This window comes from Diorhabda carinulata, chromosome 4, assembly GCF_026250575.1.
Source record: "Diorhabda carinulata isolate Delta chromosome 4, icDioCari1.1, whole genome shotgun sequence".
Lineage (NCBI taxonomy): Eukaryota > Metazoa > Arthropoda > Insecta > Coleoptera > Chrysomelidae > Diorhabda > Diorhabda carinulata.
In genome coordinates this window covers 25,991,197-26,004,642 of record NC_079463.1, presented here as the reverse complement: position 1 = coordinate 26,004,642, position 13,446 = coordinate 25,991,197, and the positions used below count along the sequence as shown (strand labels likewise).

Below are 13,446 nucleotides of genomic sequence, written 5' to 3'. Positions count from 1 at the left end.
TCCTGGTTTTTGTAGATTCAAATCCTGTTTTTCTTAAATTTGCGGTTGGCAACCCTAGGACAAAAAAAAAATTTCAAACTGTCAACTGTCAACATTGAAGTGGCTAGGTCACATTTAAGAAAGTTAAACAGAGCGTCCCGAAACTATATTGCAGTACGGAACTGTCACTTTCACTACATGGAACACTCAAAACGCAACTTTCAGTGTGTAAATGAAAACAGAACGAACAACTTTCAGATGGCCTCGTCTAAACAACATATTGCTGAACAGCAACAATGAAAAGAAAAACTATTTTGAACCAAATTAAATTTATTAATGAATTATCATAATTTTTTATCAATATTATTTATAAATAAATATTATTATTATTAAACTTATTTTATTTCCAAAACCCGCTTTTCTTCATACATTCGACAACAGTTAGTCCGGTTAATAGAGTTTCCACTGTACTTTTAAAAATACGTGATGTATTGATATCTAGTTAGCCTAGACCAGTTCTATGCATAAACAAAATATTGCATTACCATAGCAACGAACAATAACTTATTAGAAGTGTCAGTGTAAAGTTTAACGTTAAAAAAGTAAACCAGAGCTACGCAATAGATTGAAAGAAAAAAGATATCGACACAGTCTTTATTTTTTAAATTGAAAAATGTCAGATTATGTATTTGGAGCTTTGTGTTTTCTTTTTCTTTATCCTTTTCTGCCCTCGCTTCTTTTTTTTTAGTTTAATACTCTATGTAATCTACTTCAGGTAATTTTCCAACTTTATATAAAGCACACATCTCACATTGATCTTTTTTAGGGATGAATCATCCCAAGTTTTTGTTATCAAATGCCTCATTGAAAATAGTGCGAAAAAGAGGCTTTACGTTTTGTTGTTCACACAAATTTTTTAAGTCATAAACACCTTTTTATGATGTCCATTCTGGACTTTGCATCGACTGAAAACATTGCTCTTCCAATTTAAGACCATCCATCTCCCAATGTTAAGAGTATGAAGAAACATTGTTCTACAAACTATTATTCCTTGATCCTGTAATTTTATATAATAGATTTCAACTTTAAAATCTTTAATCAGTACGTTTGTTCCATGGAAAAAATATTTTTTTAGCAAGGATACGTTATATCGCCGAAGAAATAAAACGGCGTCAATCATGGAGTTAGCCCCGCAATTTGAATTATATGGATTTGGCTGTTTTCCCAATCACACTTTTTTGCTTATTTAACAATTAAAGTGAATTTAGCTGATTTTAGACGTTCATGTGTTTTGTTTTTCTCTCTTTTTGTATAAAAATGTCATTTAGGACCAAAAATGGAGCTAGCAGGTTTACACTCTTAGCCGACGATTTATGAATAATAACCTACTCCAGATTACAAACATTTCCAAATTATAAAAATAGTATCTATATAATAATATTCTAAAGGAGAACAGGTTATTAGGTCTACAAATTGCAACATAGAAACTTATGTTTTTGGGGTAATTATTAAAAATAAAACAAGTTTTAATAAAAATTCTTTGTATTTCTAGTTAAACATACTTAATCACTTGACCTCTTTTACTTGCAGACCTGTAAATAAGAAATATATTAGATCAATGACTAAAGCAAGAATATAGTGATAATGGAAACAGTGAGTCTACTTAAGTTGGAACTATATAAAAAAAGTTATTCTTGATCAAAAGTTCTGCATGGTCCAAAAGTTAAAATTCAAACATCAGATATCAATTTATCAAAGCAGTATACGAGGTTTGTCAAAAAAATTTGAATTTTGTGCAATATCTTTATTTTTTACAATTCAGAAAAATGTTGTAAAGTAAAGTTGTTTTGAATTAAAAGTTATATTCAAATATGCAATTACAGCCATTTATTATGAAAATTCAGTTTTGTGATTATTTACTAATCATTCTGGCTAGATACAATTTATCTCTCTTACCTGTTAAAAATATAATAACCTTTTTATTTATTACTGTTTTTGAACAAAAATATTTAATTGTTCTTTTGTCAAACTTTTGTATTACTCTCCTTATAATTTTTGGTGTAATTTTTTGGCATTCTTCAGAAATAATCCTCTCCAAATGATCTATATCATCAAATGGTCTTCGCTTATGAGCCTGCTGTTTTAATTAACCCCATAAAAAAAGTCAAGGGGAGCCAAATCACACAAGCAGACCTAGGAGGCCAAGAAATATCTATATCTGTGATCACCTTTCCATTAAACATATTTTAAAGGAGTACTCTAATGTTCAATGTACTATGGATGGAAGCACCGTCTTGTTGGAACCGAATTGTCATACATTCTTGCAACTAAAGGTCGAGCAAAAAATCACTTACTTGATTTTCTAATTTGGATTACTGTCACCAGCGACAATTTTATGATGAGAAGGTTCCGTTTGAAGAAAATGTTACCTCATCATAAAATATTATAGTTCTTGTAAAAAACGGATCTTCCTCCAACTTTCCTTGGATCAGAGCGCAGAATTCAAAACGAATATTGTAATCCCTTGGTAGTAACGTGTGTACAAATTGCGGTTTGTATGTATGTATATTTATTACCTTTCAAAATATTTGCCACTGTATTACTTACTGAAATAGTTTGGATTGCAGAGGCCCTTTTTCTTAATGACATTTTTGAGTCTTCTATGACCGAAAGCATCACTTCAAATTCAGTGTCTTTATTCACAACCAGTTTTTGGTGCTTATTCTTAAATTTATTTTCTATACTTCCACTAACCTTAAATTTCTTTAAAATTTTTGTAACTGTTGAATGCCTAATGTTTCTATGCTGATGTCTATTATTAAAAATATTTGTGGCCTCTCTAGTTCTATTTTTGCCTTATGATTTAGTAAATTTGCCATTTTCATTGTACTGTTATAAACAACAACTCACTCTGACACATACTTCATGTAGACATCCTAGATTGCGTTAAATTTTATCCCGCCAGAATAATTTAGACAAATGATTAGTAAATAATCATAAAACCTGAATTTTCATAATAAATTTAAATTTTTTAACAAACCTCGTATACTGCTTTAAAAAATTAATATCTGATGGTTGCATTTTAACTTTTGGACCATGCAGAACTTTTTATCAAGAATAACTTTTTTTCCTAAAATCACTAATAAAAGCGTGTTCCATATGGTTCTAACTTAAGTACACACTATATATATTATATATATATATATATAGTGTGTACTTACTATGATATATATATCATTTCAGATGAGTAGGGGATAGAAAAAAATATCATGGTCAGATTCAAAATAAAAAATTATTCCCCTATTTGATGTCCCTCAACAGAGAAACAAATAAACAAAGCCATGCCTCTGTATAATATCTACATCACCTACTTATCAGTTTTGATACCAAAACTTTTCAAATTAAAAACAGAAACAGCTAACAAAGAAACAAACATTGGGTGTTTTTTGTATATAAGACAAACTGGTTTCTTACTTAATTCTCATACTTTGAAGAAAACTAATATATTATAATTGGATAACTTATATTTTGCATTGTAGTATAATATAACTAACCTGGAGGAAGTGACTGCTTCAATTTTTCAGCTTTTTCCTTATCTGTAATTACTAGGGTATACAGAAACCTGGAACAGCGCACTTTGAATTTGGTATTTTCTGAATTTTTCTTTATTTTAACAGCTAAAACAATTATATACTTTAAAAATGATCAATTAAATTTAAGAACACTTACACTTAGCATCTTTCCTTCTTGCAGTCAGAAGAAATTCTTTAATTTCTGTCAATTCTCGTGGCTAAAATAGAAAAAATATTAGTAAAATAACTTTTGCACAAATAAATTTTTATCAAACAGTGAAGTTTGAATTATACTTACCATTCTCGTGAGATAAGTAGATATTTAGAATTATATAGAAATACGATGTTTCAAGATTTTTTGGTGGTGATCAAAAATATCACCAACAATATAAATGGTTCATGCACTAAAGGACAAACGACAAGTGACAGGTACACTAACTGAAATCATGTAACATTCCTAGGCAGTTTTATATGATATCTTAATACCGGCTCCAGTCCAGCGAAAATTGTAACATACATATTTATGATAGTGATGTTTATTTGTGTAGGAAAAATATGCTATTTTTCAAGAAAAGATTGGATTGATATCAGAAGTTACAATTCTTAGGCTTAGTTTACACCGAGGTCTCAATAAGTACTCTTCTATTTTCATATGAACTGGGCCAGAATAAGCTGATCCCATTTCAAAATGGCCGCCGTGGGGTGGGTAAATGCTTTTGCCGTAAGCTTCTGTATGCAAACGTATTTGCCTTGTAAAGTTATTTGTTTGTTTTTAAACTTCATTATTATCAGTTTTACTGCGCTTCTTGAAGAAGTGCGAAATTTTGCTCCAGAGTACATGGAATTGCTGGTTAAGCCCGGCATAATTCTATTACAAATACATGTGTAAAACAGCTGTAACTATGTCATATATATGCTTACTGAACATATAATCTAAACGCTTTGGCTTAATTATTCATTGAAAATTTCACTTATGCTGGGTTCAAGCAACAAATAAGAATTAGTCTTACTATTGGTTAAATGCAGCCATGTGGTGCCAAACATGAATTTCTTACATTACCTATCTTAACTAACATAAGTTTTAATAACTTAAAACATGATATCGACATGGAATTAATTTCTTTATGCTTGGTTAAGAAGAGGATGACAACTAGACTTCTTTGTATGGTAAAATACCCTTTTTTAGATATTTTGTGAATTTTTTAGATATTTTTGTGAAAAACATTGTCAAATGGCAAAAGATGCTTGCTTTTTGCTCGATAGTAAACTATAGTACTACTACTTTACTTTGTACCCAAAGGGGTGAGGATAAAATTGTATTAGATGATATTGTTCAAATTACTACTGCTCTAATCAATCTCTGCCCCCAATTGTTTCAGATTAATCTGATTCTTTACGTTTTGCACCTTTATTTCGATTGGAAATTGAGCGAATAAAGATCCAAATTTTTTCGGAAATTTGTTTAAATATTATTTAAAAGCACATGGAATAAAAAATGGATATGTATATAGCTATATAGTACTTTTATATGTCTCTTACATACATATATACTTGCTAAAAAAATCATCATCATCACAGTTAATTAAATATGAATGAAATATAGCACTATATAAACTCAGCCGTAGTTGTCCGAGAGCCGGCCGCTGAAAAAGGTACCTGATCGATTAAAGGACATATATTATTGGAAAAGGTAGTACTCAAATAGACGAAAACAATGATATATGAATTATAGGTCCCAGTCAGTCACTTGACTAGGCAACCATTTTTTGATTTTCTAAATTTTGGTATAGTGGCTTAGCTTATTAGTTAAAGCATGATTTTGGTATCAAATGAAAGTTTGAACTTTCTAGTTTTAGAAAAAAATTGTTGCCTAACCCCCGACTGTTAGAAATTTTGGCACTCCACTTTGAAGACGGGCAACCCGAGTGTACGCTATAAGATACTCCATAAGAGTGTTATACCTTAATCTATGTATTTCCCATTAAATTTTATCAACTTATTTTTTATATTTAAAATATTTAAGAAATAAATAATGTAATTAATTGTTTTCTCAATTAATTTTTTTTAATTAGCACATATGTAACTACAACGTAGACAAAACATAGAAAATATAATTAAAACATAGGAAATGAATCGGAGACAAATATATTTAAATATCCTTGCGTACCACCACCTATGGACACAGACATAATTGACGGTTTTTATTTTTTACATCACCTTGGTTAGGTGTTTCTGTATCAAAAAAATATTTTAGTTCTGAATATATCTGCTACTTTTTTTAATTTACCGCCACTCAATTAGGTATCCACAACACATACACTATAGTAGGGCTTCATCTGGATTTGTTGCATCTTGTAGAAGCTTCTTATGCCAGGTTACACTTTTCTGTAACAAAACCAGTAACTTCAGTAATAACTGTAATTCCAAAGTTTGTTTAATAATTTAAAACATGTTTACATCAAAATGAAAATATCAAAGTGGTGCTCAGAAAAAGCTATCAACAGAAATAAAAAAGTTGAAAATAGAAAGTTTGCATTGTATTACATAAGTAAGTGATAAAATGCTGAAAATTGGTGAGCCTTAACAGAACTGTATAGAAGTGTATGAAACAGGTAATTATTTTAATAAAAGCTGTTAATTTTCGTGAAAATATTTGTTAGTATTATATAACAAGGGCAGGAGTAAGAATACGTATATGAGAAATGATGCTTGCCTTAATTGTATTGTTAGACAATTATTTCTACAAACATTTATCTCAAGTATTTTTTTATGCAGATCCAATTGAAACATACCATTGTACCAAAGAAAAAGTAAAATGTTCTGATAAAAATTCAAAGATTTTGAACGAGATACTACCATTACCGGAGTCAAATAAGTCAAGTTGTTTTTACTACAATCACTTTTATTCCATAGTAATCCTCATATATTTTATAAAGATATGAATCCCATAGATTATTTTTTTCACTATTATTCCAGAGCCTGGACCTCCTAAGCTTATGCATAGAGACGGTATTGATTTTACTTACCTGGATTAGTTATCTTTTCACTAACGATATCAGCTACTTCATAACTACTTTTTAGAACAAAAGCATGATTAATTGTCGTAACTTCAGCATTAATATTTGGAAAATCAGTTTTAATATTATTATAATAACTCATTGGTGTCCAACCATCAAATTTACCATAAAGTAAATTAATTTTTGTCTCATTGTTCTTAATGCTAAGATTATTTCTTTCCAATACTTGATCCATTTCTTCATAAGCCAAGTGAAATACTCTTTTCAAAACACTTGGTTTAATCAGTTGTCTTATGTTCTCACAGTTATAATTTGGTATACCTACTACCCTCATATATGCATGTATCAAGGCAGTTTGGATAAATCTTGGGAATATCATAAATAGTCCTGATAAAAGAACTGCCAACCATACCACATATTTAACATAATTTGTTAATATTTTACCATTCTTACTATTAGCCATGTTTTCTATGGTTGGAAAAAGTAAATATGAATGATTTATTCGTTTTGATAAAGAAGGATTTTCTAGAAGTTCTAGTACCATGTAAGAACCAATGGAATGTCCTATAAGATGAATCTTTGCATTTTCTGGAATATATTTTGCAAAGAAATCTACCTTAAAAAAAGAAAAAACGTTGATATATTAAATAAATGAGAGATGGAGGAATCAATTTATATCAAGTACTTACTTTATTTTGAACTTGACCTTTTAATCCATAAAGGTCAGTATTATCCTTGTAATTTGGTACAGTTTTCAAAGGCTGTGATAAATTATGCCCAGCATGTCCTACACACCAAACAGAACATTTCAATTTTTCATGAATTCTTTTTGCAAATTTATCATAGAAACTATTAATCCCTGGATTGCCTGGTATTATTATAACTAGATTTTCACCAACTTCAAAAGCATCTCCAATGGTTTTACCTATTGTTGATATTTTTGTTGGTACTGAATTAAGTTCTATGTAAGTTTCATTTATGGTCTGAAGCATTTTGTTTTCAAATTTTTTGATCGAACTGGATACAAGTATTTGAAATTTAACTTAACTTTCCATTTATAAACCGTAGGCTAAAACACATTAACCGGTTTTTTTAATAATTAAATTAAATATGACGTGAAAAGCGTACCTGTTCTATTGGGTCCAAATGCTACTTGCTGTAACGGTATGTATCATATCTTCATAAGAATAATTAATTAAATATTTTCAACCTTCGCCCATAATGTACAATGCATAGACATAGTTTGTCTATGATGGTATGTACCTGTGACAATTCTTCTTCTTTTTTCTAAAATAACTCCTTGTCCCAAGATATTTACCCAAATCCACTTAGCTGGGATTGATTTTCGTATATTATAGAAGTAACCTTTTTTTTTGAATATATTGGATAATTTTAAACGATAATTTTTGTATATTTCAAGTTATCCTATCACTATTTGTGAATATCAATTCCAAAGAATGTATCTTCACTTTTTGTTCTCTTTGTGTATGTGTACCTTGCTAGAAATATTTTATAATTTCCTTGACTGATTTGATCGGAGAAGAAGAATTTTATTGATTATATAGCACAATACACATACTCATGTGACGTCACGTTGGAATCGAAATGTGAAGTATAATGTATGTTGTATACTTGTTATAAAATTTTCTTTTGATTCCAAAAGTAATATTTGATGGAAAGACATATCTATATGTTTTATTTACATGGTTATTGAATTTACCAGTTGAAGTTCACATTCATAAGGCCGCATGTGATTTACAATGAATATAATTTCCTGCCTGTTTCGTAAAATACAATATGATTTATTTAAAATATGATTAGCAAAATTATTGAATCAATCAATTTAATAATATTGTTTTTTATATATTATCTATGTCTATAAAAGAGGATGTCCTGACTGACTGATTTATTCACTCGTCAACGCCCAGTCAAGGCTATTAAAGATAGAGACATGAAATTTTGAGGGTATGTTTGTATCGGTGTGTAGAGGTGCGCTAAGATAGGATTTTGCGAATTTTCGATTTTAAAGGGGTAAAACGGGGTATGTTTGCAAATTCGATTTTTTCGTTTTTCTAGGCCACTAATTGAGATATCGACTTCGTTTTTGCACTAAAACATTCTCCGTACAAGTACCTAAAAACAAATTTCTGCGATTTCCAAAATTCGACTTGGAAAGAGTTCAAAGGGTTGAACAAAAATTTTTATTACGGAACCATACATTTAGCAATTCTTCATGACGAAATGAGATATCAAAACGATTCTTTCTTAGAAATGGGTCCCGTGTGCATATCTAAAAACTGATTTCTCCGTTTTTGGAAATTTCTTTAAAAAGGGTTTAATATGAAATTGAGTTTCCAGCTTATTACGCAGCCAATTCTGCATAAATATATGATTATTTCATAATGTGAAGGAGACCGTTTTCAGAAATAATAATTTTGTTTCGTAAAAATATCTCTCACTCGAGGCTACAATTATAACCGGATGTGCCAGAGGGGAATCAGTCTTTATACCACGCATACCCCTTATACCTTCAGACTACCCTTTTCATTTTAAAAGAATGCAATTCCCTATTAGAGTCTGTTGTGCTAATGTGGTTTACAGAGAAGTATTGACATACATTATATATGATACAATATGTTGTTTTACGTTTTTTAAATCAATGTTACTTTAATAAAAAATCATTTATTTCATATCGAAACGTCGACAAATGCAGAGGACAGCACCAGCAACGCTCTAATGGCAAAACGTGAGAAACAAGGAAAGTCGTCATACAAGCAAATAGGACAAGTCATCGTTCGCATGTTACAAATGTAGAAAGACAGGTCACGTGATCAAGGAGTACAAAGGCAAAGCGAAATACATTGCCTACTGCAAGAAGAAATACTCATGCAATATCTGTAAAAAGACAGGACACTTTGCAAGAGAATGCGAATCCCGTGATGATGAAAACAAACAGCTTGTCGAGCTGTACAAACCATTGTAATTCCAATTGTGATTGGAAACTCAACCAGGCTTTGGATGGTCAGAAGTGGTATACAATGGTACTTGAGGATGTGATCTACGTACCAAATAATCTCAACTTTAATCTTTTCTCAGTAGACAAGGGACATGTACAGAAGGCAAACGAAAACGACTCAATATTCTATAGTCCAGATGGCAGGGAAATTGTGGCAATTGCAAAGTGTAAAGGAAATCTCTACAAAATGATGCTCAGGAGAGAAGACGAGACAAGTCTGATAGTCCAGTCGATCAAAGTGTGGCACGAGAGACTCGCCCCTCAAAATGTATAGTATGTGAAGGACATACGGAAAAGGAAAGGAATAAAATATGCTGATGACTACAATGATTATGTGTGCACAGGGTGTGCATATGGCAAGCAGCATCGATCCTCACACCCCCAAGACAGCCCAGCAGCCATTAGATCTTGTCTGGAGAGATGAACATCCCGTCGCTAGGAGGCACCAAGTATTGGCTCATGTTTAAGGTTGACTTCACCCACTACCGAAGCTGTTACTTTATGCAGACGAAAAGTGAGGCCCCTGAGGAGATTGGAAGCTACCTGAGACTTGCTGAAACTCAGCTAGAGAGGAGAGTGAAGAGTCTGAGATCTGATAATGGCACTGAACTGAAAAATGCAAAAACCAAACAAATGATGGACAAGTTGGGATTCTTTCACCCATTTACGAATGTACACACGCCAGAGCAGAACGGAAGGGTTGAGAGAGTGGTTTAAAATCACGAGAAACAAAGGAATACCTATCAGCGGACCTATGCTACAGGAAAAGGCAAATGTTTTTATCGCACGTTTTGGTATTCTCGACTTCAATTGTTCTGCAAGCTGAATAAGTCGTTTTAAAGTTCAACATAATCTTGTGACGGGAAAAATAGTCTGTTGACATCTGTGTGGCCGAATCTACGACACTTTTCTGATGATGAGATATTTAATTCGGATGAAATCGGACTGTTTTACAAATTAATGCCGGACAAAACTTTAAAATTTAAAGGTGAGAATTGAAGTGGAGGCAAGTTGTCGAAAGATAGAATAACTGTCACGGTAGCAGCAAATATGAGCGGCACAGAGAAAGAGAAATTGCTCATTATTGGAATGACGCAAAAACCAAGATGTTTTAGAAGTGTCGGAACTTTTTGAAAAATGGCTTCGAGATTGGTATCGTGATCTGGTGAAGAAGAAGAAAAAGATTTTTTTGCTGTTGATAATTGCTCGGCACATCCAAAAGTTACTGATTTAAAATCTATAATACTCGCTTTCCTTCCGCCGATTACATCAGTACTACAGCCAAATGATCAGGGAATAACCCGATCATTCAAAACGAATTTTAGAAAGAACCTTGTGCTCAAAATGATTAATTGTCTTGATGCTAATAAAAGCAACTCTTTTACAAAAATAACGGTGCTATATGCAAGTCTGATGGTTAATGATGCTTGGAACAAAATGCCACAAAGTACCATTCACAACTGTTTCAAACATGTAGGATTCATTGAGAACCACGACGGTTTGCCTGTTCATGAATTTGATGAAGCAGATGACGTCCCTTTATCTTTGTTGTCACGAAACCTAAATTCAGATTCTTTAGCAGCACCGGAAATGTGGGAAGGTTATGTTGACATCGCGCTCTCCTCACATCCGAAGAACCCACTGATGAAAATATCGTACAGAACATTAATGCTAAGGAACAACTCGAAAGTGATGGGGAAGAGGAAGTCCTACCGCAGAAGAGGCATTAAAGGCTGCAGAATTACTATCACGATTTGTTCATAGCAATATTGGAAATGATAATTTGACTATAGCGATGTCTTCTATACACAATAGTATTAGAGATTGTTGTTACAATAAAATTAAAAAACAAAAGCAGAGACAAATAATTACAGATTACTTATATTAAAAATTGAAAAATAGTAAACACATGTATCGTTAGTACTTATTACGTGCAATTTTAATTTTGATTTAATATGTTTACTATGTTTCTCTATTAAAATACTTAAGTACATATATATTTACATAAAAGTTTTTTTTCACGAAACGCTTTGTATGTAATGACGGATTCTACTGTATATAATTGTTACAAATAAATCGACGCTGCAGCCTAAATTATAGGCGTGTCAAATTTGAGCCGACAAGTCAGCACACTATGTGTATCTGTATCGTGTTATATAATAGAAAATGGATAAGTGAAAAGTAAGGAAATTGCAAAATAATAACTTTTACTTTCTTTGTAATTGTTATTAATAAAAATAGCATTGCTTAGTCGAAACATTTATTCGAAAATACATACATTTTCTTCACATTCTCAACATGAGCAGTTTTTAATAATAATGCATAAGTTTTACTTGATTTAGATGCCTAGATTTATTTACACGTTTTAATTTACAATTATTTATATTTATATATAATACCTTATAATAGATTTTATGAACATTTTAATTGCTGAAACAAAATAACAATCCTGGCATTAAAACAACATCGTAGTTAACAAAAAATGTATAGACTTGAATCATGTATCGCTTTAGAAATAGGATTAAAAATGCGTGTTCTTCAAGCAACACAATCACACTTTGCGATTTCAAAAATGCCTAATTGCTAGTGAGTGTTTCACTAAAAAAAAACTCTTCAAAAATATTAAATCTCTTCTTTTCTTCGGTACCGACCAGTACACTAAAAATCAGTATGATCTGGACCTAAAATATAAAATAATATAATTACAAAAAATATATCACTTCAGTTTTCTAGTGTTGAATTTTTTTTCTCTCGAGTAGGAATAAAAGAATAGATATTTGTTGAAATAATAAGTCGATACAATTAATGTTGATAAAAATTTACAATTATAAAAATAAGGGGGGTAATCTTGCAACCGCGCCACCTCAGACAGAAGTACGTTTTGATACTTAACTATAATTAAATCAAGCATAAAAAACTGTAGCTTTGTGGCGAGTACATTAGTCGAGGTGGCGACAAGCTCTTAGACTATGAGATCTCCACCGCAAATGTGATCCATTCTAATTACCAGCAGTAATTATTATAAAAATTTATCCCATTTAAATTGGTATTAGTCTTTGATTAGGTTAGATTGGTCCTTTTGGAACGAATACTGATCCTTTTGGTGAAGTGAGTCTGAATGTTTTACATGAGGTTTTAGTAGTTGAAATAAATAATGTGTAACTGAATTTTACTATAAAAATTCATTTATCTAATTTTTTTATCACACTTCTTATATGAATATTGGTATTTATACTGTTTTTTATACATTTTTGTTTCGTCTTTTTTTACCTTAGATCCATGGTTTCTTTATATTCTTTGAGCGAATCTTCAAATTACAAAAGAGAGCTGTTAGATATTTACTCGTATTAAACAGTAGGGCTCACTACAAGGACTTCTTTAAAAGTTTAAAAAATTCTGAATCTTCCTTATTCATCTTTGAATCCGTTTGCCTAATTCGTAAGCACGCTTCTCCAATTTCAGAAAAATCGTTGCACCTTCAGAATTAGTTAAAGGCTCAATATTTTACAATGCAAAAAAATGCACAATCAGTTACTAATTGAAATCATATCGATATCATCCGGACAAGCTGCTTACTGGTTTAATTTTTGCTATGGATTTATATGCTAATTATATTATTATATTCTGCAATTTTTTTTTGTGGATTCCAGATAATATAGATTAAAACATATGTCAACGGCAGACATGTGAAAAAAAATTTTTAAAATAATTTACAATTATAAAAATAAAGGGGACAATCTTGCAACCACCCCAGGCATAAGTATGTTTTGGTACTCAACTGTAATTAAATCAAATCATACAAAAGATTGTATCTTTGTGGTGAGTATCTTAGTCGAGGTGGCGACCAGCTCTCCGACTATCA

The 13,446-nt window shown here is 31.2% G+C and overlaps 2 protein-coding genes across 3 annotated transcripts; both read right to left on the bottom strand.

The window, feature by feature from the left end:
• Positions 1-1,503: 1,503 nt before the first annotated feature.
• On the bottom strand, positions 1,504-4,002 carry LOC130892563 (60S ribosomal protein L38). Its single transcript, XM_057798029.1, has 4 exons — positions 3,850-4,002; positions 3,709-3,769; positions 3,534-3,656; positions 1,504-1,571 (listed from the first exon to the last, which is right to left on the bottom strand). The coding sequence occupies exons 1-4, from the start codon at positions 3,850-3,852 to the stop codon at positions 1,546-1,548; spliced, it is 213 nt and encodes a 70-aa protein (XP_057654012.1). The 5' UTR covers positions 3,853-4,002; the 3' UTR covers positions 1,504-1,545.
• Positions 4,003-5,593: 1,591 nt separating this feature from the next.
• Positions 5,594-7,833, bottom strand: LOC130892562 (lipid droplet-associated hydrolase). Of its 2 annotated transcripts, none has more exons than XM_057798028.1 (4): positions 7,697-7,833; positions 7,254-7,637; positions 6,578-7,180; positions 5,594-5,936 (listed from the first exon to the last, which is right to left on the bottom strand). In XM_057798028.1, the coding sequence occupies exons 2-4, from the start codon at positions 7,558-7,560 to the stop codon at positions 5,917-5,919; spliced, it is 930 nt and encodes a 309-aa protein (XP_057654011.1). In that variant the 5' UTR covers positions 7,561-7,637; positions 7,697-7,833; the 3' UTR covers positions 5,594-5,916. The 2 variants fall into 2 exon arrangements, with proteins under 2 accessions (XP_057654011.1, XP_057654010.1); XM_057798027.1 differs by having other exon boundaries at positions 6,578-7,184; positions 7,258-7,637; positions 7,697-7,822.
• Between the last annotated feature and the right edge of the window lie 5,613 nt (positions 7,834-13,446).